This window comes from Rousettus aegyptiacus, unplaced genomic scaffold, assembly GCF_014176215.1.
Source record: "Rousettus aegyptiacus isolate mRouAeg1 unplaced genomic scaffold, mRouAeg1.p scaffold_m13_p_13, whole genome shotgun sequence".
NCBI lineage: Eukaryota > Metazoa > Chordata > Mammalia > Chiroptera > Pteropodidae > Rousettus > Rousettus aegyptiacus.
Window position 1 is genome coordinate 42,780,908 of NW_023416288.1, and position 27,685 is coordinate 42,808,592.

At 42.1% G+C, this 27,685-nt stretch overlaps 1 protein-coding gene and 1 pseudogene across 8 annotated transcripts in view; one reads left to right on the forward strand and one right to left on the reverse strand.

Moving 5' to 3' along the window:
* IMMP2L (inner mitochondrial membrane peptidase subunit 2) overlaps positions 1–27,685 on the reverse strand; it is a 631,779-nt gene that overhangs the window by 219,539 nt on the left and 384,555 nt on the right. For 7 of the 8 annotated variants that reach the window (XM_036231121.1, XM_036231116.1, XM_036231120.1 and 4 more), the window contains one exon: positions 205–270. The exons of the other annotated variant lie outside the window; for it this stretch is intronic. In XM_036231121.1, the coding sequence (XP_036087014.1) occupies positions 205–270 (66 nt within the window). The remainder of the gene's footprint in view (positions 1–204; positions 271–27,685) is intronic. 8 annotated transcript variants of the gene reach the window in all.
* Positions 12,081–12,199, forward strand: LOC118611017 (annotated as a pseudogene).

The following is a 27,685-nucleotide window of genomic DNA, read 5'->3' on the forward strand; positions in this document are numbered from 1 at the left end:
GACAGTAATGTGACCAGTAAGTTTACGCACGCTTTACATCCTGAAATGGCTGGTGACTCTGAAGCCTAGATGTCCCATCTCATTGGAAACGTCTTCACAGCTTCGGTCTTGTTGAAATGTACTTCCCCCATAATGTGATTTAAAGCAACAAAAAATCTAGGTATTTAGATCTTTAGCCCAAAAACGACAGTGTAAAGTACTCACTGTACGATGTCTCCTTCAAGGGCAATCACTCGCTTAATGATCTTCTGTGCAGGGTTTTTAGGGGACCTGGAGAGAGAGAAGGTTACAGAATCAGTTACGTCTCTGTTGTTTTCAGAAAAGAAAAGAAAAAAAATCTGCAACGACATCGGCCACATTAAAAGCATCACAGCATCATGAATAGATGACATTGGTCCTCCTTAGGGCCTAACCGGGATGGAGCCACTAGTAGAGTAATTCTCATTTTAAACCTCTGGAAGAGGAGAAGTCATACTGAAACTTTACGAGAGAGAGAGAGAGAGAGAGAGAGAGAGAGAGGGGCAGAGAGAGGGATAACTAATTTTATTATTAAAGCTAAGTACTATAGGAAAGAGGATTCACATATAAAAAATGATTAGGCGTTTCTTTAAAATGATAACATACTTAAATCATTTATTTCATTTAAAATTAACAGAAGAGTTTGATTTAAATCCTCAGGAAAACACTGAAGATGAGACGTATTTTGCAGGGCGGGGGTGGGAAGGGAGTGGAATAGAAGAATTAGGAAATTCTTTACACTATATTTAGGTTTAGCCACTCACAGGTTATGTAATTCAGAGTGCCAAAACGGGGCTATTGACAGTTAAAAGAAATTGATAGGTTGTGATCTACTTCACACAGGCATCGTTTACTTTAAGCTGCGATTGGTGGCACGTGGCAAATATCTACGTAAAGTCAACTAAATGAATCTCCTCCTCCCCCTCTCTTCCTGCCTCCTCTCTGCCTCCCCACTTCCCTCTATTCCTGGATCCCCCACTCTGCGGGAAGCCACGTCCGTCCCCAGCAGCTCTGCTGAGAGACTCATTGGGTGAGGAACTCAGCAGCACGTCCTTCGGCCTAGTGTCTTCAGAGAGGCCAGCAGCTTCGCTGCCACCTCCTGAGACCCTGGCCCAGACCAGCCGCTAAAGCCACCTCTGCCTTCCTGGTCCTTAGATAGTAAGAGGAAATGTGCTAGCGGTCGGGGTGCTTTGTCACACAGCGATGGGTAGGTGACTCACTCTTCATCCGTCCAATTTCCTGCCAATAACGTTTAAAGTCTTTGGATTTAACAGACCTATTTCGAAGAGCATCTCGTGTATCATATAAATGATCATTGGATATGTACTTGAAAACCAGGGATAGATAAAAATATTTCGAGCCATATTGGAATTGAATTACTTTTAAAAAGAAAGGTAAATGTATGAAAACCGAAAAGATTAAATATATTCAAAATATAATACTCCATCAAAAGAAATATGGAGTCTCAATTAGATTAGTATTTCACATTATACCTTGTGGAGAAAATGAAATCATTCGAACCATTTACATCTAGTTGTAATGATTAGAATAACACTTTTTCACTAAAGTTATGAATATTCTTTATTTTAAAAGAAAATTTGATCAAAATGGTTGACTGAACTGTCCTGTTCACTGAATTGACCATTTTATTTCTATAAATTCGATGTCATCTGTGTACAGCTAGGTTGAGGGCACTTCTGATTAATGGAATTCACATCCTCTGTTCAGGGCTACCTATAGACCTTTAAAAAATTTTCTCCCATGTCTCTGTTTAGATAACTAGAAACATATCAAATAATATTCGGCCTCAGTGATCACCAAAGAATAGCATATTAAAACAATGGAGCGCCACTTTCCTATTACACTAAGAAATAATAATAATAACAATAACAACAACAACAACAACAATACAGTTTGTTGTTGAGGCTTTAGGAACATGGACACGGAATATAAAGTGTGTCACCATGGAACACATCTTTCTGTAAACGTCAAGACCTTATATTCTCTTCGCCATAACAAAGTATTTATCCTAATCAAATGATTGCGGAGGTATGCAAAATTTCACCTACGTGAGCGCTATCTTTTTAAAAGAAAAAAATTCAACAAGAATAGATTCATTAAATAAGTTATATCCATCCACAAAACCAACTATTTTCTAGTTATTAAAAGTGATGTTATAAAATAATGTTTAATGATGTGAAAATACCAACAGAAAGCATAGATCGAAAATTCCAGTTAGAAAATGTTCTGTGTCCCATGACTTCGCATCCATAATTCGAGAGGAAACATGCACGCGGTGGTACCGGGAGAAGCCAGGAAGGATAGGAAAGGAAAGGCGGCCGGCGCGGGGGAAGGAGGGTTTCTGGGCGTGACAGAACGTGTATCTGCATTTTTGGTCCAGATTACTGGGAAGGCCGTTAGCAGATGACCACTGTTCGTGTCCGGTGACATTACCCGGGAAGAAATGCTCCCAGGTGAGGCTGAGGTGGGAACTAATTACCAGGTTCCCCCACCGGATACTGACCCAACACCGATGCTGATGAAACGGTGTGGAAAGCGACCCTTGCCGCTACGGAACGGTATTTTGGGCCGGCGACCTTTAAGCTTTTGAAATACTTGCGAGCTGTTTTCCATTTGACAATAATCTATATTTTGAGACCATGGAGCAAAACAGAATATGCAAAGTGTGCTATCTATATCATTAAAGTCATGAATTACGACTTAAATGCATCTATAAATTTTAATGTAATATTAAACTCAAATCGAATCAAATTATTCAAAATGGGAAAAAAAAAAAAAGCTATTGCTAACATTCCCCCATTACTGCTCAGAATCTGTATTCTAATCGCGAGGCCGTCTGAAGGCATCGCTTCGAAGTAAGCGGAAGTGGTCCAGGAGCTGTCAGCCTTGAAACCCCCTTTGAACCTCCCGGCCACTCGCCCGCCCCCGACACAGTGAAGGATCGGGCCTCACTCCAGGGACAGGACGCATTCTGGCCCACTGAACGCTAAAATTTACATTTGAATTTGTCATTTTAGAGTTTTCAGAACAAGCATTGTTTTACAACATTTATTTCTGGAGCCTGGATTTTAATCTATTTTTTTTTTTTTTAATGCTGATGATTTAACTAGGCAAGATTTCTCCAGAGTCTTAGAAGTGTCTCAGAACATCATAGAATCTGTCTCTGCCCAGAATGGCTGTGGGGAGGGGACGGGGTCCAGCAGTCAGAAGGAGATTTTTATGATACTTAACATTCTTCTTCTTGAATGCCACTTCCTATCTTAACAGGAACGTTGCCATCTTTGCCCTGTGACAGGGCAGGCGGAGCTACGCCTTTGCTCTTAGATGACCTTCACGTCTGTGGACGTCCCCTTTCGGGGACGTCCGGGGCCCGGGGAAGGTGCTTTGGAACACTCAGGTGCCGTCTGTGCTGTGTGGGGACGGGGAGATTAGTGAGCGCCCTGCTCCGACGTCACACCTTTACCCCAGGCCTGGTTGAAGGACCCTCATTCTTCTCTCGTTTACAGTAAAATCCTAAAACCTCTGGATCGTACAGATTTTTACGTTTTTGTATTTACATGGTTCGGGAACGGCCCAGATTATCACAGGATTAATCTCAGGGGCAGAAGGCACTTTAGCTACCCCTGAGTTTCTATTAGCTATGCCTAATATAGACGTCGATCCTTCAAAAGCACCAGTTTATTGGACATTACGTGTGCAGAAATCCCTACCGAGCGATGAGGAGACCTTCAGAGCACAAGGGCCCGTGTCACACTCATTCTGCGGGCTGGGGATAAACGGGGGACGGGCGGTTTATCGATTTTGGCTTTTATTGCAATGCGCACCCTACATGAATCAGGCTCCAGGAACCCAGGGGACCCCAGGCAGGGTTCTCGTCTCCTAAGAATGAAGCGGCAGCAACAAGCAGCTTTCAGAGTCATCTTCTAGAATTCCTTCTAGTGCCAATGAACAACGAAAGCATGAACTTTAAAGAATTAACCTGCTTTTTCCAAAGAAAACCAAAATAATAATTTGTGAAGATCTATGCACCCCGATATTCGTGGCAACACAATTTACAGTAGCCAAGATGTGGAAGCAACCTAAACGCCCATCGACAGACGATGGGATGAAAAAAATTATGGTTCACATATGCAATGGAATATTACTCAGCCATTAAAAGAAATTAAATCCTACCATTTGAAACAACATGGATGGACCTAGAGCTTATTATGCTGAGTGAAATAAGTCAGACAGAGAAAGATTTACCACATGATTTCAGTTTTATGTGGAATCTAAGGAACAAAAAGAACAAAATATTCAAAAAAGACTCACAAACATAGTGGATGATTTGGTGACGGATAGACGGGAGAGGGATTAGGGGGCTGGGAGAATGGGGTGAAGGGTTAAAGAAGTACAAATTAATAGTCAACAAATGGTCACGGGGATGGGGAGCACGGCACAGGGAACGCAGTCAGTATTAATACGACGGCTCGGCGGAGGGCCAGGGGAGGGAGGGAGCAACTGGGGGGAGTGTTTTATCAGCAATATAGATGTCTAACCGATGCGCTGTATACTTGAAACTAATTAAAATAAATTAATTAATTTTTTTAAAATCCACCTAGTCTTCCTAAAAAAAAAAAATTAAACTGCTTTTTATGGATAAACTTTTTCTTGGTTAAATTTAACAATTGTTGCACTGTCGCTAACTACAATTAGGGGAAATTTAATACGCAAATAGTGACAACTGGTCCTATTAGTAAATCGGCCTTGCTTATGTTAAATCAATTAAATGCATTATCACGACTCTAACTCCTGTAATTGAAAAGAGCTGGAGTCATTTCGTACTTGACTGTTTTGATTCTGGAAAAGAAATGTCTTCACTTAACTATGAAAAACCTAAGATAGTGTAAATCATAACAATGAGCTAATTTCTAGCAATGTTTATTATTCTGAGCATTTCAAAACAGAACATTGCTATGTTCTATGGGATGAACAAAATCACAATTATACCTCGCAGTCGAGAAAGGGTTGTATGTAAATGAATAGCACGTATATGAAATACACAGAACATTTGTATTACACATATACACGCGGTATAGTCTACCATGCGCTATGGAATCACGCTGTTTAAAGAAACTCCTTTGGCCTATAAATTTCCAGGCTGAAAATATGTTTTCCTCCACTTACTTACTTTATACATCTTGGTTTTCACACCTTGAATGTGCTCAAAGTTGAGCATATCTGCAGAACTGGAGGAGATGGATCTTGTAAATATAAATACTATTATTTTTAATAGACTCCCGACATTCAGACTTCCTCCAGGCAAGCTGCGGCTGTGCTGCCGATCAAAGCAGGACACACACTCAGGAGCGTCCGACGGTTTTTGCTGGGGTCGGGGTCGGCTTTGGCCGCTACCCACACTCCCTGAGTACGCCCGTGCGATCTACTGCCATTCAAGGCCACGAAACAAAACGAACTCAAGCAGTCTTCAAAGGAGCTAAAACCGGCAGTCCGGCCTCATCACCGCCATCCTGCAGTCAAACTAGCCAGCTCTACGCCTCCCGCGTAAAGCGGGCGGGGACAGAGCGCAGGTGCTCGGGGACAGAGCGCAGGTGCTCGGGGACAGAGCGCAGGTGCTCGTGCGAGGCTGGAAGAATGCGCCGGGCACGGCCGCCCCGAAGCGTGAGCCACCGAGGCTCCCCGCACCTGGCCGTGCATGTGTCCGTCAGCTCGGCACAGAGCAGAGCGACCAAAGCTGGACTCGGGGCGCGCACGGGGACGGCCACGCGGGGGTCCACATGAAAAATGCTTCCAGAAAAACGGCACGAGGGCCGGTCGGTCCCTCCCACGGTTCCGTCGCCAGTTTGCCAGGATGTTGTCACACTGTGCCGTGTGAGATGCCAGGCTCGGGCGGCAGGTGTCTCGGTGGGGGTGGCAGCAAGGGCGGTCCTGACCCTTTTTGACCTGGAGCCAGCATTTAGCCCCGCCCACTTTTCCCACCAAGAATTCAGGGCTGACCTGGCCCTTATAACTATGAAAGTGAATATTTTATCTGTGGTGATTGGAGCTTTGGGAGCCGGCCCGACTGTGCCGTCAGAGGCTGGGACTACCAAACGCGTCCCGTTGTGTGGTCAGATAAAAACGTGAGGAAGACACTGGCCTACCGACCCCCGGCCTTTCTGTCGCCTGACACTTTTCAGGACCAGGCAGTAGATAAGAAAGCGAGGATGGGAATGGGGGCATTGGTGGCTGCCAGCATGGGGGTGTGCGGGGGGAGGGACCTCAACATCTGAGAACCGGACAGGTCCACACACCCCGCCATGGAGGCCAGCACGGACAGACGGTGGCCGCGGCGACATGCTGACTTGCAACCCTGCGGCTGGATTCACAGAGTCCTGGTAAAACTGAGGAAGGTAGGAGTCGGGGGAGGTAACACTCCGCATGGTCCCTGACGCTGCCTTTATTTGTCTATGATGCTCACGCTCCTGGACAGTGTTGACAATGCACAGATTAGAGTCCACGTACGACATGAAGCATCCCGGCTCGCTTCTGTTCTAACCCTGTCGAACTTATTAATTTTTTAAAATACCCCACCAGTGTTTTGCGAGAGAGTTCTCAGTCAGGCTCCAATAACGACACACGACTTGCTTCCTTGAAAATGTCAATGTCACACCCCCAATAGCAGACTGAGTTGTCTTTGCAAATTGTCTTCTTTAAAAAATAGATGAGGTTTGGGTTTTTACAAAATCACCTGCAACTGGTCACTTCTGAAAACAACATTCCCATTTACTTGCTCAGCTTGACAGCCATTTATACGGCTCTAGTTGCTAAGTTATCAGAAACGTTCTTCATATGTTTCATTTTCTGCTATTTTCACGGCAATAACTCGTTACTATGATCGTTTATTTATCAATGCTTCAAACTAAAAACCACCACGAAGATTAAATGAAATGTCGAACTCCCATTCTGAATGGGATGCACCTGCTTGCGGGTCACCTGCTTTACGCTCCTCCCCGCTGCCGGGGGCAGTCGAGAGCATGCCATGTCTCTGTACGATTTCTGAGCAGCTGGAAGGGCTACGACTTAGGTCGCCCTCTCCCGTGTTAGGCTGTCCTGGAAAAGCCTCATTCTTTCTAAGAAAATTCAGACGTCGACCGTTCCCGGGGGGCAAGTGCTCTAGATATGCAACACCGAAGACGCCCCTTTCCACAAACCACGGCCACGGCCCAGCCGGCGACGTTCCCTTTCACAAGGCTAAAGACGGCCTTGCCATTTTTGGTTGACGGTGCGGAGTCAGCAATCACTGTCGCGCGTGCTCGGGTATGCCCTTTTTTTAAAAAATAAAAACTGAGTGTGCTGAGGATACGATTTGTTAGATGATTTTCCCATTTGTCACTCTGTAGTATACACATATGGCAAACATTTTTTTCCTAGGCCTTAAATTTTTATTTTGAATAACGGGGAGCGGAGCGCGCGGCGTCTGCCCCCGTGCGCCCCCCGCGGGAAGCCGCTCTGATTCCCGGACCAAAGACACCGATCACCGTGCGAGGCTCCCCTGCTCCTCCGGGCATCGCTCTTCTGATTCCGCGCGCACACGAAATGGACCCTACTCTCCGCGGCTGTCACGTCCACGCTCTTCACGAGCCGTACATTCCACAGGCGCGGAAGCCACTCGCCGCTCGAACGCGATCGACAGCCTCCCTCGCAAGCAGAGCAGCAGTGAGAGGTCATGGGGTCAAAACGCGAGCGCAGCCTCCCCTCCGCGGGCACCGACAATTCACAGGGGACGAGTTTCCATATGGTTCCTGCAGCCGAAACTTAATGAGCATCCCCCAGACACAGGTACGTGTATGTATGCCCACTTGGAACCCTCAAATTCCTCTAAAATGGAGTAGAACGATGCCAACTAGGGTTAAGGGGAAATAATCTCCAACCGGTCTTAAGTGCCAGTGGGTGAGATGCACAAAGGAGGCTTTGATTCCAATGAAAGCAGAACTTCGGGAGCATATGCTCCCGCCCAGCATTCTTCATCTGAATGGGAGGAACTTAAGCCTCATTTCACTGCAGCAGGAGAGCGTTGCCAAGAGACAGGAGCACAAACGTCGGCAGAGAGCTCTCAGCCCCGGCACGCGCTGCCGGGGCCCTGCCCGCTTCGGAGTGAGTTCATGGGGAGACGGCCTCGTGTTCTGGGCGGGCCAGGTGGAGGAGACATGCTTTGACTTATGGAACAGCATTAAACTTGGTTTTGGCTCTTTTCAATAACCTGAGTCTGCTCCCTTAAAATAAAATGCCTTTCTGGGAAAGAGACACACATCACCCAAGCACTTCCCACGGAAATCCTCTGACGCAGCCTGGCGCTCAGCTGCCCAGCCCCAGGGCCCTGCTGCCGCACCCCGCACCACCCCTGCCGGGGGTCGGCCCCTCCCGGCCACCGGCCCATCAGCTCGCCCTCCGCTCCAGGCCGCTCACTGGCGCTCAGAGGCCTCCCTCGAATTCCTCACGGCACGCGGTCCGAGACACGTCTCGGTCTTTTCCACTTGTTCCCACCGAAGATTTTCTTTCCCGCTGCCCCCTGCATAGTTTGGACATCCATCCTTCTCCGATGTCGCTTTTCGATCAGAATCTAGGCAAGTTTGCTTCTGACGCTGTGTCCTAAAACACAATTATTCCTGCCACGTGGTCTGTGTTCCCAACGTCTCATCTTTCACAATTACGATCCCCCAAATCCTTATAATCCCAGGCTTCAAAGATTTACATGCAATATTCAGAGAAGCCCTATGACGAAGCTAATTCAAATGTTTCTAGAAAAGTCATGTTTCCTTTATTAACTTTTAATACTCAGAAGTCTATCTACTCATAGCTACACTAATCTAATCACATGATCGCTATTGTACTGCAGAATTATTACAAATAATTCAACAGATTTAAAATAAACATGTAACATGATTTAATAAAAGAAAAGGCAAGGGAATGGAGTCTAAAGGTTTTAACTCTACAAAATGAAAAGGTAAATGATCACATTTGAATCTCTTACAGTATATCACCACCCTTCCAATTAAAATCACTTTTTAATTAGTTCCCAGCAATCCCTTCTAATCACTTTCCAATCAAAGATGCAGCTGTTTCGCATGCAGACTGTATCACAGCTGTGGCGATGTGGACTTGACCTCCCGCCTGTGAACAACGAGACTCAATTAATTATCTGCTGTTTTGGACAGCCATTTCATCTCACCTCTACCTTTCTTCAAGTGCTAAGAGGCTCAATTGCTTTATCGCCTTAACCTTAGCTTTGGGGAGGCACGCAGAATTTCTTAAATGCCAAACTATAAACCGTTTCGATCCATCTCCTAATACTAATACCACATACCACTTAAGAAGTTCCCACTTGTGTCATATTCGTTTATTTATAGATTATTCCTGTCGCCACAAGTAGATGAGAATGAAAGCAGTGATCACCCTACCCTCTCCACTGCATCCAGGCCTACATCGGTTACTGGTGCTTAAAAAAAAAATAAAAACACAACACTATGAATAAAAACACAAGCAGTAAGCATCTGATGATAATGAGATCATGAAACGTACCAATATATCGCTACCAGGTATCTCACATAAGTAGAATCACGGGATGTTTGTCCTTTTGAGTCTGGCTCGTATCACCTAGCATCGCGCCTCCCAGCTTGTTCCATGTTCTTGGTATGTATCTGAATTCCATTTCCCTAATCATCATTTTTGTGACTGATGTGAGTCATTGCTTTATAAAGATCCCAAATCATTTATCGATCCAGTAGCAATTATTTGGTATATATCTTATGATCTAATTAAAATGGCAACTGAAATTTTTTGGGGGGGGAAAAAAACCTGGAACTCCTCAATTCTTTCCAAGAGATTTATACTGACACAAAAATAAGTAATTTTGAGTCTGTAGAGAAGCATTGCTGAAATTTTAAAGTCTAGGATTGAGCCTGGGAACCTGGAATCCACATGTTAAAGGCACCTGGGTGAGGAGGCTGTAGGTGGTCCTGCCATATCTCTGACAGACACAGCTGGGAACCCCAATGGGGAAATTTGTTCCCCACACATTCAATAAAGACACAACCCTTAAAAAAGCCATCATATATTTCCAAAATGAACATGACAAATAACACTGATTTTAAAACGTGAACAAGATTCTAAACTAGTGGTAAAACAAAATTTCCTACGAGGGAAAAAGCCCAACATTCTGAAAATTCCACATTTAACTTCAACCTGGAATTGGATCTACGAGAGTATGGAACAGCATAACCCATACGAAAGAGCAGAACATCCCATTGCCAAGGTTGTTAGAACAGAAAAAGCTCCCTCAGAACAGGCACAGTGATGAGACCCTATAACATGACAGAAGGCTGGGGTGAAGAAGAATTTATTTCTTATGACACAACAAGAACTGGTTCTTACGGTCGTTCATTCACTCGACACACGTTAGCGGAAATGGCAACCAGGTACCAGGCAGTCCGTACAGCGCTCGCTTACAGAACAGACCTCCTGACAATTCGCAGCCCTCGTGCTGTTTTGAGGGTTCGGGCCCATGCTGGCGGCAGTACCTTGAGCAAGGTACTGCCCTCTCTTAGCATCCATCCAAGCGATGACCAGTGATACTGCCGACTGTCTTATCGGCCCACGATAAGCCAAGCTACAGAAGCTCTGGGCCAAGGAAATGCAGTTTCCATTATGAACAGAGAGTCTAACCTTTGACTCATCAAGATTTGTCTTCCAGGGCTGGGGAGGTCCTTTTTTCTGAGCCCGAGACCAGAAGAGGGGTAACCACATCAGGATCTACGGGCAGGGAGAAGGGGACGAGGAGTGGCTTTTTGGACTACTGCCAAGTCCATGTGCCAACTCATCTGTGATGGGCAGAGGGTCCATGACTATTCATCCTAACCATAGTCCAAGCGATGACCAGTTGCTGCGGAGATCAAACGAGCTACTACACAGAAGCTGGTGAGCGCCTGCTTTTTTTGGTAGATTGAGTCTCAGAATGAGCTAGTCGCTTCTGCGGGTGAGCTCCAGGGGGCTAATTCCTACTTTCAGTAGGAAACAGAGCTATAATATCTGAAATGAAAACCGCCAAATGAACTTCTCACTACAAAGATCACTGTGTACTACTCTGTGATGTCTATGTTGTGGCCTGTTAAACCCAGATAGCAATTCTGCCACCAAGTAGGAATCTCGACTTTACTTTCAAATAAACGTTAAATAGCTTTTCTCTCTCTCTCCTTCCTTTCTTCTTTCCCCTCATCCTCCTTCCCTCTTTCTTCTTCTTTATGCTTTCCTCCCTTCTCCGATGGAACCTTCTTCGTAAGACCTTTATAATAATTGAAGATGGTCTATATAGATTAAGCCATTGGAAGGCCCAGTAATTTGTTGACTTTTGTTTCTTTTCATTAGTTCATGAGCTGTTAAACTTGTAGTTAAATGTCTTCTTACTGGACAATTTAATCACTGCAGTGAACTGCAAAAATTCAATCAACCAATTCTGTGTGGAAAGTGAAGGGAATCTAATAGTCTTTTTTGTTGTGTATTTTAATTAATTGTTCATTTAAAAACTAGGTAACAGAATGAAAACAATGACATTGTATTAAAAACACTCAGGAAGTACAGCCAATAGCTCATAGGACATCCCTGAATCACAACTAGAGAAACCTAAGCCTTAAGTGATATTCTGAATACGCAAGTAGTGAATCAGTAAGTGCCAGTTATTTGTCCATTTTTTAGTCTCATATTCATTGTGTCGGTATTTTCTTTCTAGTATGTTTGACAATGCCGTTTATTACAATGTCTTCTAGGCTTTTATTCTGAATATTTTTAACTGCTCTGATTTAAATAGGATGTTTTAAAAGAGCGATATATTTTATAATCAGAAAGGAATGCCAATGAATGTTTTCTCAAAAGCACAAATCAGATTGTTAGAACCAAAACTAAGACTGTGGGCATGAGACCCTCCATCTATTCAGAAAACTATTTCTCATAGTGGCCATTATTATTTGTAATGAGGTTTCAATTTAAAAAAAAAAATCATCAATATAGTCTACGACCACGCCACCCTGAACAAGCCCAATTCTGTCTGATCTCGAAAGCTAAGCAGGGTCGGGCCTGGTTAGTACTTGGATGGGAGACCACCCAAGAAGACCAGGTGCTGTAGGCATAAAAAAATAAAAAAAAATAAGGGATTGTAAACTGACAAGGTCCTTGCAATCTGTGAGGTCAACCAAGGGTTACCTCACTGAAACAAACAAACAAAAAACTCAATAGAAAAGTATCCTGTAACACAAAGAGAAATTAATGGTGCCAGCCTAAAATTATTTTTCTTCTTGCTAAAAGTTATGTAGCCACAAATTTTGATATCGGATAAACAGATGAAACTATTGATTATTAAAAGAATCACATCCTACTTAGAACAGAGATTATCGTCTGCAGTAAATGGTCCATGTTTTCATGTGAGAAAGAAAACGTATTTTGTCCCAGTTTGAACAGATTAATGATTGGCACAAAGTCCCTGTGGAGCTCTCCTCCTGACTCCTTGATCTCTAAATTCTCTGAAAAAAATTCTTCTATGGTGCATATCAAACACAAAGCCCCCTTTTAAAAAATGAACAATCCATAATTTTGCTAAATCCAAAACATCTTGTTTTAAAATTTGTGTGACTTACTTAAAAAAATTATTAGAAATATGTAAATATAATTTTAAATGATAATAGAAATTTAAATTAACTGATGAGAGGATCTATAAAGAAAATTAAGGTGGTTTGGTGTTACTAACATTTTAAAGGTCAATGCTCGGTAATTCACTTAGAGATGACCATGAGTTGGACCAGCTGTTTGGTCCAATAAGATGTTCTTGAACCTCATAAGATTTATATATAACTTTTCCAGAATATATGCATATATGCATACACACACACACACACACACACACACAGACACGCTACCTAAATACCAATATAAATCAACATAGGGTATGCTAATTTTTTTCTGTAGGAGAATATACTATGTTTCCTAGCCATCACTATAAATTTCTCTAAAGACTTTCCTAGTACTGTTGGTTTCTTACTTTTTATTGTTTTCTGAAATCACCCTTATTCCTATGATCCGGAAATAACTGCTAGTCACATTGTGATATTTACCTTTTCTTATTTTTTAAAATACTATATATACTTTTTTTTAATGGAATAGTATATAACGTTTTGTAACCTTTTTTTCAAAATTTAATAGTTTGTCGTGACAAGTTTTTCCACTTCTTTACTCCCAAAAGAATGAGAAGTTTCAGGTGGACTAATGCAAATGAAAAGTGAAAGATTTGTGATTATCTCATTAATTCTAGGAATACTGGTGGTCAATGAGATTCTAACCCAAATTAGGGCTTTGAGAGAATTGAATTATTGGGTTTGGCAGAAGTCACACTGTTAAAATTATGTGGGTAATTAACAGTTCTTGCCTACAGTTAGGTCTATATCTGGCAGATCAAACCAATTCGTCATGCTTAAACACCATTTAGGAAAACCTTGCTAAACTTACTATGAACACTCAGGCTGACAAAATAAACAATTACAAATACTCTCCTGCCAGGACAAAATGTCTAAAATAAAATTGGAGGGCTGTCTTACTAACTTTTCACCCAGGTTTCTTTCCTCGCGTCTGGTCCTCTCTCGCTGCTGTCGCCTCTCCCATGTTGGCCCCGTGGAGACGGGCACCACCCAGAAGCCAGACCTGCCACTTTGTCAGTGAGGAGGGTCGAAACGACCGTGGCTCAGTGCCTGGAACGGTGAGCACCTTCTGCTCGTTGGCTTTTGCAGTCGCATTTCTTAGAAAAAAGAATGGAGAACTAAATATAAAGGGATAAATTAAAAAAAAAAACTGATAGGGAGGCACGTTTATGGTCAAACACATATAGCAAGAACTTTTTCAAAGCCTTTTTTTTAGTGTTCCAGTGATGACTGGCCATAGAGTAACTGTGCAAGTTTATTAATACGTGGATCTGATTTCGGGTTCTATTAGAAAACCTGAAACAACACAGTGACTTCCTCTGTGTAATTACGTTTTCAAAAACAATATGGATACGTTTGATCTACGGTCCTCCAAAAGCTAGATTCCTGCTGTATCACGGAGGCAAAGCCAGAAGCCTGAATCGGGTCCTCTGCCCACGTACACAACTTCATGAAGAAGCCACTGATTCGCAACCCCCTATTTAAGGTGACATTTTGGCCCTACGTTGATCACTAGTTACTCAAAGTCAAGTCGTTTTAGCTCAGTTCTTACTGCATATGAGCTCACATGACGGAGGGAAAGATACAACATACAAATGTGCACCTCTGTTGGAAGTCTCTGGAGAGAAGTCTGAACAGACATGTAAGATCTAGCAACTCTGACCGCTGGACGTGACCGGATGGAGTCAAAATGAAGCAATTTGTGGGTACTATGAAGAAGTTGATACAATGGGACAAGTCCGTGACCTACCCAAAAAGACCACTTCGACTGTATGGGCACGCTTGGTGAGAACTAATGATGTTTGAAAAGACAGGAATGGTAGATACCGACCACACTGGAGTCTCTCTAGTTAAAATTTTCTTAATTATCATAAATTAAATAACCCAGTTTCAACTTCACCAAGTAGATAAAGGTATTTTTTTTTATGTAGAAGTTTTGTAATTCAAGACTTCTGTAAAAATGGTAGTTTGTGAATTTCCTTAAAACACATAATTTTTCTCATCTTATTTCAATTCATATGATAGAACTACTGATGATGATCCCTACGTCCCCCAAAACAAAAAGCTGCAGATTAAAGATCATTAACTGTAACCTCTTAACACCCCCTACCCCCGATTTAGAATGATATCTTTAAAATTATTCTTACCATCAGTAAGCATCACACGTACATAATTTTGATTCTGTTTATACTCATGTAATTATCAGCCAATACATCCTCTGTGAAGTAAAAACATCTAATGAATTCCACAGAAGTTTTATTAGAAAATATAAATACATTGGTCAATTCTGCCATTAAATAGAAGTTTTGGGCAGTTATTGTACACGAAACAAAACACAACTAAACACTGAAAAGTAGTAGAATTAGCAAATTATCTGGCCCAGATTTCAAGGGAACCTAACGGCCTAACTGCCAAGGCAAGCACATAGAAATACGACAAAAGATTTGTCCTCCTTTCTAAAAATAATAGTTGGTACAGTCTTATGCTATTAATTTGGTAGACTGACAATAAACACTGCTTCTTTACAGTGAATTTTAAAAAAAAAAGTCTTCTCAAAGTTCATTTTACAAATTACAGCCTCCAATTTCCCTTCTTCTCATCATCATTTAGAAATTAAATTACCAGAATCTAGAAATGCAAAACCATCACCTAGAGTCAGGTAAGAAATGCTTTTAATATGTACCATTACAATCTCTCTTAGTTCCTACTCGTATAATTAAATGTTTATTGGATTCTACCTGTACAAAGGACTAGAAGTGAAATTCAAAGTTGTTAACAAGTATTATGATCAAGCACTGACCAACGAGAAGAAAGGTCAGCTGCCAAGACTGAGGTCACTGCCTACTGGCTGAAGGTCAGCCCTTCTAAGGACCTATGCCCGCACGCGTCAGGCAGCTTCCAGGGAAGAAAATGGGGGAGAGAGCTACGTCTTCCTTGTTATTTACTTAGTTACTAAGATTTTAGAATTTAAACTTCTCAGGTTTTCATCTTCCAAGTTCATGACCACTCACCCACCACAAAAAGTAAAACAGGTATGGACCCCGGATGCCAGCCACACATAGGCTCTGTAACTTCCTCCCTGCCAGTCACTTTAGGACTGAGCAATGGTCACCTGACACGAACTGTAATAAGCAGATGCCCCACCCCCCACCCCCTCACACAGGAATTCAGATGTCATGCAGTCTCTTAGATCGTTTAACGGAGCACGCAGATGCAATTCTGCCCCCCAAGCTGTTTAACACTGGACAGGTAAACACAGCCCTGCTGGCTGGTCGAGTAAGCAGCATCTGCCCCGACACAGTGAAGCCTCGTTTGTGAGGACACGGATACATGGGTATACGAGATATCAGGCAAATTTTAAATATTCACGTTCTGCTAAAGCTCGCTTAGACATCTGTCGTGCATTCCAGCAAAATGGCCTGGATTGCTAAAGACGGAGAATCAGTAAAAGCAAAGACCTGTCCTCCTCTAGATCGAATTCGAAAGAAGATTTAGGTTTACCAAACTCAATGAATGTCTCAATATGGTGTTTCGGACTCGATCTCAAAACATCACAAGTGTGACTGTCCCCAGAGTTGTAATGGTGACTAAACTTGAAGAAATCAGCAGAGATTTTACTTAAATGTTCAATGCTTCTTTGTTCAATGTCTCTTTAAATCTTTTACTGATATTTTATCTTTTCTAAAATTAATGGTTATAGTTGATGTTTGTGCTTGACTAGCTTAATAAAAATATTTGTGTTCAAAAACAAAGACTACTTCTGTTTATCTCACTTACGATAACCTAATTAGTCGGGGCTTGACCCCACGGTAGCAAAAACACCTAAGGAACAGAATTAATAGTATCTCCTCCACACTTCTTAGCAATGAAAGAACAAAACCATTAAGAGCATAAAATATCACGGTGTTTAACAAAATTTTTTTTTTCCTCTCAAGTAAGTGAGAGCTTCAGAATCAAAATAAGATGAATGCAATTTCTCTCAAGCTCAACAACTCTAAATTTTATTCGCTATTCATAGGCCGAAATTAAACACCACTAATAAAACTGAAACTGTCCCCATCCCTAACAGGATAATAAGATACAATTTTTACAAGAGATAACCAAAAACAACCAGTCACACCTAATGGTGGTTTAATAATACAGGTTATATAAACTTAAGGAATACATGGAATTCACTGAGATATTTCCTTCAACGATAAAACCGAAGTTATTACCAACATAACCAGTTATCATGTTAGGTGAAAAGCAGAACTTTGAAAAGTTAAAAATATACCAAACAAAGTAATTTGCTAATTCCCTGAGGGAAACTTAAGCTTCCATCAGAGGCTGTGCCTTGGCAAAACCAATTGCCACGTGGCTCCAATTCCCACCTTGTGATATCGGCGATTCAATCCACCCACTCAGTATTCAGCTTTCGTACTCGTAAGGTGGGCCACATGTTAGAACCCTGTTACCTGGACCCCCAGCCCCCTCTCTGGCTGTGGTGACTCTCCACCCTAAGGTGAGCCTCTCAGCCTTTTGATTAGAACCCGACCTAATCAATTAATCTCCAAGATACAATTTGAGCCTCAGGATGAGTTTAGGAGAGATTCCTCATGGTACATTTACATTTTAATCAAAAGTCTTTAAAGATCAAAAAGCCTCTAAGTTATGGAGGAACCCATCTCTACCACCTCAAAGAGAACAGGTTGTGGGGCGGGGGGTGATCTGGGCTTGGAGGCTTCCCAGGCCTCTTGAAAACCTTACCATGTAAATCGCCACCTACTACCTGCAGTGTGAAGCCCGTCCCCAACTAAGAGAATTTTTAAAAGAAAACGTAGAAACAAAATAATATAGAGAAGAGAACAAACTTCAGAGTTAGGAAACTTAGTTTTGATTCCTAGTCAAATCTCAAGGCCTCTCTGGGCCTCCGCTGGCTAATTTGTAAAACAAGACCCTTATCCCCACCCCCACCCCAGGCCTGTGATGCTAAGACCACGATAGGTTGAACTACATCTTCCCAGATGGTGCAAAAGTCAAACAATAGCATTATCCCCTTCAAAAAAACACCCTAGGACTCTCCATAATGCTCCACATAGCTTATCTACTAAATATTTTTTCTTCTTGGAGTACCTCTTTTCCCAAGGGAAGACACAGTGCTATTTAATGTTAATGATTATGACCTCCATTTAACCCCCAGTGAAATAGTAAAAACTTCTTACCCCAAATGACAATAGCAAAGAAGAATATACATCGAACTGATGGAAAAGGGGTACGAAAGCTTAAAAGCACCAAAAATGTACCTTTCCAAGAGCACTCCATTACTTTTATATTTACCTATAGTGAATGAGCAGATAACAAGTTAAGATTCTAGAAAGATGCTGAACGACTTATTTAACTGAGTTGAATAATCTGTAATATTTATAAAGATGTCAAGGAAGAAAATAATAGCTGAATTCCCACGGAAACAAGTGTTCTCGTTATTTCTAAACGCTTGGCAGAGGAGAGGATAATGAGAGTTGACAGGTATTGACGCCGCCCTACATTCCGCTCAGTGATCCTGTTTTAGAAAACACAATGACAACTCTGTTTGAACCGAAACAGTCATCTTTTAAAAACTACATTAAAAAATGTTTAATTTTGTTCCCCCCATTGGCGTTCTTGTCAATCATTTTGAAGGTTTCTCTGACTCTAATATTGTGGAATAGTATATTTCCCATACTGTGTTTCACGGAACATTAGCTCCGGGGAACACTAGCTTCCCAAGATGTTAATGGCAGAAACTTAAAGCAAGAGTTCTCCGGGAAATTAAGCGCTGGAAACACTAGGTTAGAGGAGGGAGGTGTGGTCCCTGACGGTGGGGTGTCTCAGAGCCTTTCATACGCTAACATGAACTGCACACTACTAACAGATGGGTATAGTATGCAGGTGTCCAAAACGTCTTTTAAGAATAGACTCTCTCTTTTGCCAAAAATGTGTTAACATCTCACAGATGGTATGAAGCACGCTGCTCTATAATTTAGTAAAGAAGCATTACGTTCTTTTAAAGATATTAATTAAAAACTGTAGTTGTTCCTGTCAGCTGAGGAAGGCCCTGTTAGAATTATCTGTACCACAGGAAAAAGAGAGCTACTTTTGAAAAGATTAAAATTAATCTGAACATCAAAAATAAGGGAGCAATTAAACGAATTATAGTGCTCCTAAAATAAAGTAGTATGTATTCAATAAATATGATGTTGCAGAATAATGTCTGAAAATTTGGAAGGGTTTTCACAATATATTAAGATGCAGAAATAGAGTATGTTCGATCTGATCTAATTTTTTAAAAAACGTATGTGGTTATGAGCATGTGGACAAAGGGTCTGAAAGGACAGACACTAAGATATTATTTCCGAGTATTTATATTTGACTATTGGGATTATAGAATTTATTTTATTTTTACCTACAACTTCTCACTTTTGAGAATAAATATGTAGTATATTTACAATAAATAATATGTCTCAATAAAAATATTAATATACAACTAAACATATACCAATGGCAACATTCTGAAGCTGTTTCATAGTAAAAAGTAAAAACAATATAAAAAAAATTATCTCTTTTGCCACAAACATGGATGAATTCTTTTAAGACATGAGCAAAAAAAGTGCGAAAGTGAATTGCTAGTAGTGAAAAAGTTAATAACGTCAACTTTTATTGGAATCTATTTTTCTATTTTATGATTTCAACAAACACATATTTCTGAGCATTCACTACAAACCTTTGCAGACAAAAGCCAAAGTTTTTTTGTGCCACTAACTATGCGTCGACCAATGCACCAGCATTTACTCTACATCAAGAGCCTGGCTCAAGGAAAACTGTTACGTTATTTTCTGTTTATTGAGCCTAATAAGAAGTATACAGTAACGAGTAGCAAATAAGAGTGTATAAAGCAAATGCTCATACGGCGGAGTATAGGTATACTCTGACGACATCCCTAATGCTTTGTAACTATAAATTAATTCATAATTATCTCCCATAATCATGAAAACATTAAGGAACTTTTAAGTAACTACGTTGGTGAACCTCTTCAATAATACCTTAAAACTCATAGTCGCGACCTCTAGAAATAATCCTAGCCAAAAATTCATATTTAAATATTGTGATACAGGAGGTTGGTAGAAAAACCTGAATGAGGCCATATTTAAAACCGCAGAAGAATGTATTTTTTATACTCCCAATTTATCACCCCTGATGTACTCATAGCGAGCGCTATTTCTCTAAATAGTTCATCTTCAGATATTTCGATCGATCCACAGTTTTCATGAGCAACCTGGAACAGCACAAAGGTCATAGGCATTGGGGTCAGACTGACGACTTTTGATTTTTGCCCTGGAAAAGCATCTTTTTTGTGTGTCTCGTTCCAAACACAAGCCGTTACGATCTCGCAGCTGGGTCACTGCATAAACCTCCTGACCAAGCTCCCTACAGCCAGAGCTGATCTGCTCTTAGCTACCCTACTTCCCAGGCCGGCTTTTAAAAACAAGCCCGGTGACATCGTTTCCTACTTAAAAACCTCCATCGGTTCCCCGGTGGTGTGACATATAGAAAATTAGGCCGATGAGATCTGACCCTACAGTCCTGGGTTATACATTCTCACCCAGCAAAAATTCCGACGGATTCTGGGCAAGAATGGACTCATTCGTATGTGGCACCTTTTTATTAATGTTCTTTCTTTTCTCTCTCAGAAGGGAAATTTTTCTATTTTTCATGCAAAAAAAAAAAAAAAAAAAGAAAGAAAGAAATTGTGTTGTTGTATAATTAAAAGTAAATTTCATGAGTTACACTGGATTAGCACAAATCCTTACAGCTTGTTTACATGGCTCTGGTATTCCAAACTACATCATTTAGGATGATCGATGCAAAGTTCGCGGAGGATTAATAAGCGATAAAGCTCTGTACATATCATTATGTAAATGTTAGGGTCCTGACAAAGCCCCTCCGAGGTGGCGAAAGGCTCAAGGCACCTCCAGCTTATAAGCTTCTCAACATATTAAAAAGTGGAGAAGAACCGTATCACGCCTGCGTCTACATGTTTATGTGCAAAGATTAACAAGGTTGACATTTAAAAATGCAACACGATGGAATTGTGCTATCCACAAGATAATTTAAGACTTTCATCATCACGATATATTTTTTTACAGTCTATTAAAGGTGGAATAGTCCAGTAATAAGAGCAAAGCTTAAAGTTTTTGATGACCATCCTTTTTCAGTCTTGTCAGTATGTCTTCGTCACTACACAGGGTACCATCAAAATCACTCGTTTCAGGCCTTTCTGAATGGGACCCCACGAGGTCATCCTGAGGATATCCTCCCTGCAATGGTTCTGGTTCTGTCCTCAGACACAGACCAAGTGACTAATTCAAAAAAAAAAAAACAAAAAACTTTTGAAAGGCAAACTCCTGCCAGTCTGCTGATCGCACAGGAAACACATCCATAACCACCGTGACGCTGCCGGCCGCCTAGGAGAACGCCGCCTCCTGACGACGGGCTTCCGCGTCGCTCCCTCCCGATCGCCGCCGGCACACCTCTGCCACCCGCTCACCTGGTCAGCGCCCACCGAGACCATGCTGGCCTGCCCTGTGCTCTCGCCGAAGCCGTTCACTCACTCGCCCAGGAAACGCTTCCTTCCCGTTTCTGCCATCGAGATTCTACCCATTGGCCAAGCCTCCTTTTAAACAACCTCTCAAGTGAAACTGTCACTATTCCCGACCTTTCATTTTTTTAACCTTGATCGCATTTATTTTTCATTACGTAAATTATAATATATAATACGTGTATATGTGCATTTCTTTTATTTCCCCAACGGATTATAAGACTACTGAGAGCAAGTAAAATCTTGCATTGACCTTGACATTACCTGTACCCCGCAACATGATGTATTATACATGGTAAACGTTTGATAATACATGTTAATTAGATATTACACCAACCACAAATTTTGGCAATGTGCTTACTGAAGTATTTCTGGTGGTTTCAGTAACTTAAATGCCCACCCATGTATATAACAGCTGAATCATTAAATTACGTATATAGTAATCATAGATTTGTTACCCATTTCAAGCATACTAGGCACGAAGTATGGAATTCATAAATATTAAACAAAGCAGTATAATGATGATAATGCATCAATAATGCTATCAGCTCTCAAAAGTAAGATAAATCATAATCACAATCTAGTTTAATTTTCCAAACAGACGCGAAGCCATATTTGAAATTCTAATAAAGATGTATTACTTTTTTTTTTTTTAACTTAGCTGAATTCGTAAATGTCTTGGCAAGAGCCTTATAATATACAGCAGATCTATTAGGAGCCTAATCAGATCACTCAAGCATTTGTTCATATGCAAAGTTCATCCAAATGGATCAAAACTCTTAGCCAATATCGATATAACTATAATTAAGAATATGTTCAGAAATAATGCCATAATTAATGCTTATTCAAATTGCCAACTTCTTGGCAAATAAATTAATGTTGTCCTGTAGGCCGCTTGTCTTCAGTCTCTGGAGTTAAAATAACTTGGCTGGACTCCAACGACAAATCACTTAGGAGGGAAAAAGATCATTTTACTGCATCGAGAGAGATACATAACAGAGAAAATGATAACCAACTTCTACTTCTTGAATTCTCAACCGAATCTTGTTATATGAGAACAAAAGTGTACATTCATCTTAAAATCACAAGGAGAGGAATGCCACTCATTGAGTAAGAAGTAGTATTATTACAGCATCGCATCAAAAAACGTAGAGAGAGGAGGCCGGGATTCCCGAAGATGTCCCTGCCTCTTGATATCTGAACCTTTGCCAGTCCCTCGCAGCTCGAAACAGGCGCACACGCGTGTGCCATTTCAAGGGCTGACACGGAGCGGAGGAGGAAGCATCAGGAAGGAGGCGTCACGGCGGCTGCCGCGTGGGTGCGGCTCGCACCCCGCCCCGCCCCGCTCCCCAAACTGCTCTCTCTCTCGAAGCTAAACGACTCCTCGATGAGTCAATCGGTTGCGCTCATTTCTTTGCCTTTCTTTTCTCTAGAGATTCCGCCCGGGTGGACGTTCCCTCCTCCAGGAAAAGCGTGTCGACGTGGATGAAGACTCTTCTGTTGTTCTTTTTCTAGCTCTGCTTCTATTCCCCAAAAATCAGATTCTTCCCTCTTCCCGCTTCCCGCCAAGCTGCCCTTTTTCTCTCTTTGCCTTGGAATTCTCGTGCCTTCAAATGTCAGAGCCATAAAAATGACATGAGGGTCTGAAATCTTTTCCCCCTAAGTTTCTAAAGCTCTCCATACTTCACGTTCGACGGTCTTTTTCTTGAGCAGAGGCACCCGGACGCTGCATTAACACCTCAGACTCAAATGATCGAAAAACGGTACACCCCTCTTCCGTCTACTCTGCTGCCACGAGCCGCAAAAAACAAACAAACAAACAAACAAACAAACAAACGAAAAACAGAACAAAACAAAAAACAGAACAAGCCACATCACAAACACACGCCTCCTGATTCCCCGTTTCTCCTACTGAAGACACGCTCCTTCTGGAGACATGCTCGACACCTGAGCGTCATGTGTGGCTTTTCCCTGCCCCTCTCTGCCCATTTCAGGGCCATTTGCCTCTCGGGCATCTCTCCTGTCTGTCCTGTCTTTGTCCTCCTCACTGTCCACACCCCAGAGCTGGCTGTCACTGGCTCGGACCTGGAAGGAAAAGAAAAATTCACTTTGTCCCTATTGATTCTACCTCAAATACACTGGGGAAGGGCTCTGATCGCTCCCTCGTTTCTTAAATATTTCCGATTATCCTTTTGTCATTTTTTAATAGAGAAACCACACACCTGGCTTTCTCCTGGCCACCTATAATTTGGATGCTCGTGTATGAGAGAAACGCGTTTCTACGTCGTTTAAGGCTTCGCGGTTTTTATTTCTGTTCAAGTAGCCAAAGCAACAGGCTAGTTGATAAACAAACACAATCCCTTCAACGCCTCTGCGACTCGTGAACGGCAATGACACGTGTGGCTCACGAGGTACAGTGTAGCCAGGAGGAGCAAAGACGCCACCCTCCCCAGCCGCCAAGGCCGGGAGAGGGGTCTAATTGGTACTACGCAGAAAGCAGCATGGTGCGAGACCTGAGGAATGTAGTTTCGGTTTGGGACTTAATAAGAAGATAAATCATCTTGGAAAAGGCCCACAGCCACACTGCACGTCCGGCGGACAGAAAATGAGGGAGCCGTTCCGATTAGGAAGGAAGGCCGGGGCGCACTCCGAAGAGCACGGAAGCAGCAAAGGTGACGCGCGCGCCGGGCATTCGCCCGTACGAAAGCTTCCAGCTCGGGGGTGCGGATCGGGAGCTGCGGCGCCCGCGCCGACCGGGCAGAAGCAAAGAATTAACACTTAGAATTTGCAAAATTCTGTAAATACTGGACCCTGTCCATACAGCTGTAGTTTGCAGCATGTCCCAGAAATGGAAAAAGGATGCTCTGTTGTACTTTTTAAGTTCACTTAACTGGCAACATCCACTCCCGAATTCCACGTGTCTAAACCGTTTCTCACGGTGGCTGCTTTACTTCACGGAGGGCACACTGGCATCTCCCCTGGGCGGGGGTGACCGGAAGGCGAGTCTCAGCAGGGACCGTCAACGGGGGCGCCTCAGCAGGGCCACTGCAGGGGGCCGCGCGGGGTCGCTGGCCCCCAGGCGCTGGTGAGGGGACCCACGGGGAGTCTCCCCAACGGCAGAGTGAGAGCATCACGGCCCCTGAGTCCGGCTGGTCCCGGCAGACGCCAAGCCCCGCTGGACTCGAGGGGCGCAGGGTGAGGATCGCACCTCTCCACGGGAAGATGGTGGAGGGCTTACGGCAGTCTTTAAGCCACTGCAGGATCCAGCGCTGGATTCAGAGAGAAGTGTTCTGAGTTCTTAGCCATCTGAAAACGTCTTCAGTCCCCAACAAAGAACACAAAGCGAACAGCGTTTCAAGCTGAAGAACAGCTGTCCCCTCACAGCGTTGAGGGCGCGGCTCTGTCTCCTGGTCCCAGTCCGATGTAAATGGGTTGCACGTTCTTTTCTAAGACACTTTTTCTTCTCGCAAAGCTTCTATGATCTCGGTGTTATCCTTGGTGCTCCACAATTCACTATCTTGGCGTGGATCACTGTGCAGAAGCAATTGAGGGACAAATTTCCTTCTTCGGGTCTGAGTTATTGTCTTCTATTATTTTTTTCATTAATTCCTTACTATTTTTTTATTTTCCACATTTTTTCCTGAGATTTCTTTACTGTATCTCCTTTACCGGCATCCGCGCCTCATAGGTTTCTTTTTCATACTTCTCCGTTTCTTCTTTTGCTCTGTGTTCCGCATGATCTTTCTCAATGTTTTCTAACCTTATTGGGGTAATTTTGACAATCGTTGTTTATTCTCTGAGAGTGCTCCCTGGTCCTCTAGTGGCTCCTTCGTCAGAGTACCCCTAACTCTTATTTTATAGACATACTATGCTCTCAAATACAGCAGACGAATAAAAACTAAGATGCTCACGTTCCCTGAACTTTCATCTGGGATCGGCTTTCTTCTGTGCTTTTTTTGATTGTTTCCCTTCGTGATGTTGAGCTGGACAATGAAATTGTCGATGTGGGTCTCACCTGTTCTTGTAAAAGAAGAGCTTTTTCCTCCCTAAAACGTTTCCTTTGGTGGGAATTCTAAGGGGTCATATACATGGTGTACGGCATCTTAAGGGAAGAGCATCAAAGGCAAAGGGTAAACTCGGCAACTTGCAGGTTAAGGTGGAAGAGCAGGGAGCCACCTGACAGGTGGAACCCGACCCTCTCAGCTGACGGGAGGGGCTTCGCACCTGCTTCATTCTGGAACGTCAGCATCCACGTGGACGCTCTGGGTTCCCCACATACAATCACTCAGTCGCTTTCCAGAAGGACCAGCTCTTTTGTTGTTAACTGAAAACTGGCCGCACGACTCCGTCCTCAGAACAGAAGCTGGGGAGCAGGAAAGGGGTGCTCCTGGTGCCTGTCCTCAGCTGCTCCTCTCACCGACGGCCCTGGGGACCTTGCCGTCTGCCCAGAATTCCTCTCCTCTGCTACAGCTTTATTCCGTTTAAAATTTTTCATGAGGGATGGAAGGAAAGCACAAAATTCCTGGTCCCCTGCCTCCGACTAAAAGTTCTTTGAAACCTCTTACGTTTAGTCTCAGCTTAACCATCGTAACAGCTCTTGCCTTGACAGATATAAATTTCACAGGATCACCAGAAGATGACGTGACTTAACGCAAAGGTACTGGTTAATAATACGTTTGGATGAAAGGGGCTTCACTTTGTAAATGCGTTTTATTATTATAAACCGTTTACACTGTATTCGTTATTAACAAATACCCATTAAAAAACAGATGGGTTATGCCCATGCGGTAGGCTGAAAATCTGAAACTTCTCATCATCATGATTTTGACACCCTCTTGTTTGTTTTGCAAATAAATAAATAAATAAAAAGATAATAAAAGGTCTAAAAAGGCCAAAGGGTCAAGGGCACGGAACAGAAACTGCTCATGGATGTTCTATGTGGACAGCGACGTTCATTGGCCATTCCATCAGCACGTCACAGGTTGGTGACAATGTGCGGATTATCAACGAGACACAAGTAAATCCCCGCAGAATCGGATTATGAGGATGCCAGTGTCCCAGAGGATTTGCAAAAACATCATTTTTAAATCTATAACACAGGTGCCAAACTACCTGATTGTTATTGCACAAAACATTTCTTAGTTCCTATAAAATGAAATAATGTAATGTTTAATTATTTCAAATATCTTTTTGAGCCAATTTTCTATGAGGGTCTCAATATAATTAAAATCCACTGAAGCATAACTTCAAGTTACATATTTTTCATACCTTATATTATTGCATTCAATCATGTATGAAAGTGTGATAAAATATAAAACTATCAAGAAAATAGTACTTCTTAAATAATGCTTTGACAGATTAGTTTTAAAGATGTTAAAGAAAACTTGAGGGGGCAGGTTAAAATCAGTTGCTTTTATATCAAAAAGAAGATCTTGTTTCATTAAAACTAAGTATTTAAATAACTCCTATTATGAAATTTGGAAGGTAGTTAATTACACCTTACATAACCCGATTAAAGAAACACTTATTAGAATCTTACAATTAATAATCTGTCAAAAAAATCCTTCATTGCTAAAACACGATAAATGTAATATTTAAGTATCAGGCCAAGTTTTACATGGGTAAAACCGAGATTTCCAAACCACACATCCCTGGACCGCGGCACCATGCTGGTCATGGCCTCTCTATATGTTGTCCTCAGAGTCCAGAACATTCTCTTGGTGACAAAGACATTGCCACTGGAACCCTCAAATCATAAATGCACTTTGAAAGGATTTTCCCATGACCAAATAATTATTCTAACTATTTGTTATCATTCTTACTTCACGCTAGCATTTTATCATACACTGAATCAGGACAACCTGGGCCCCGTCTGGCTCTAAAACTTTTATCGTTGATAATCTGGCCTAAGTTTTCTGAAAAGTTAGGAGTTATGAAACAGTATGAAAACTGTAAAGCCGCTGATTTCTTCCCTAGTCACTCGCTCACTTGATCATATCATCAAAATAGTGCTTAAAGCCAGATGTCATGCCAAAATCTTTTACTTTTATAAATTACAAAGTACCAGGCAAATAAAAAATTGTTTTTGCTATTAAAATGTTAGTCCTTTTAATTTTGTAAATCTCAGATTATAGTTGAATACAAAATAACAAAATAACTCTAAATTTTGTAAAACCAGAAAAAGATGTTTGAATGATTCGGTGTCATTTATTGCAAATCGAGCACTTCCCCCACTTCACTGACTGTACCTCTCATTTTATAATTGGAAATTTTACTTCAGACAGCTATTTAAGAAACTGAGAGATACCGCTTT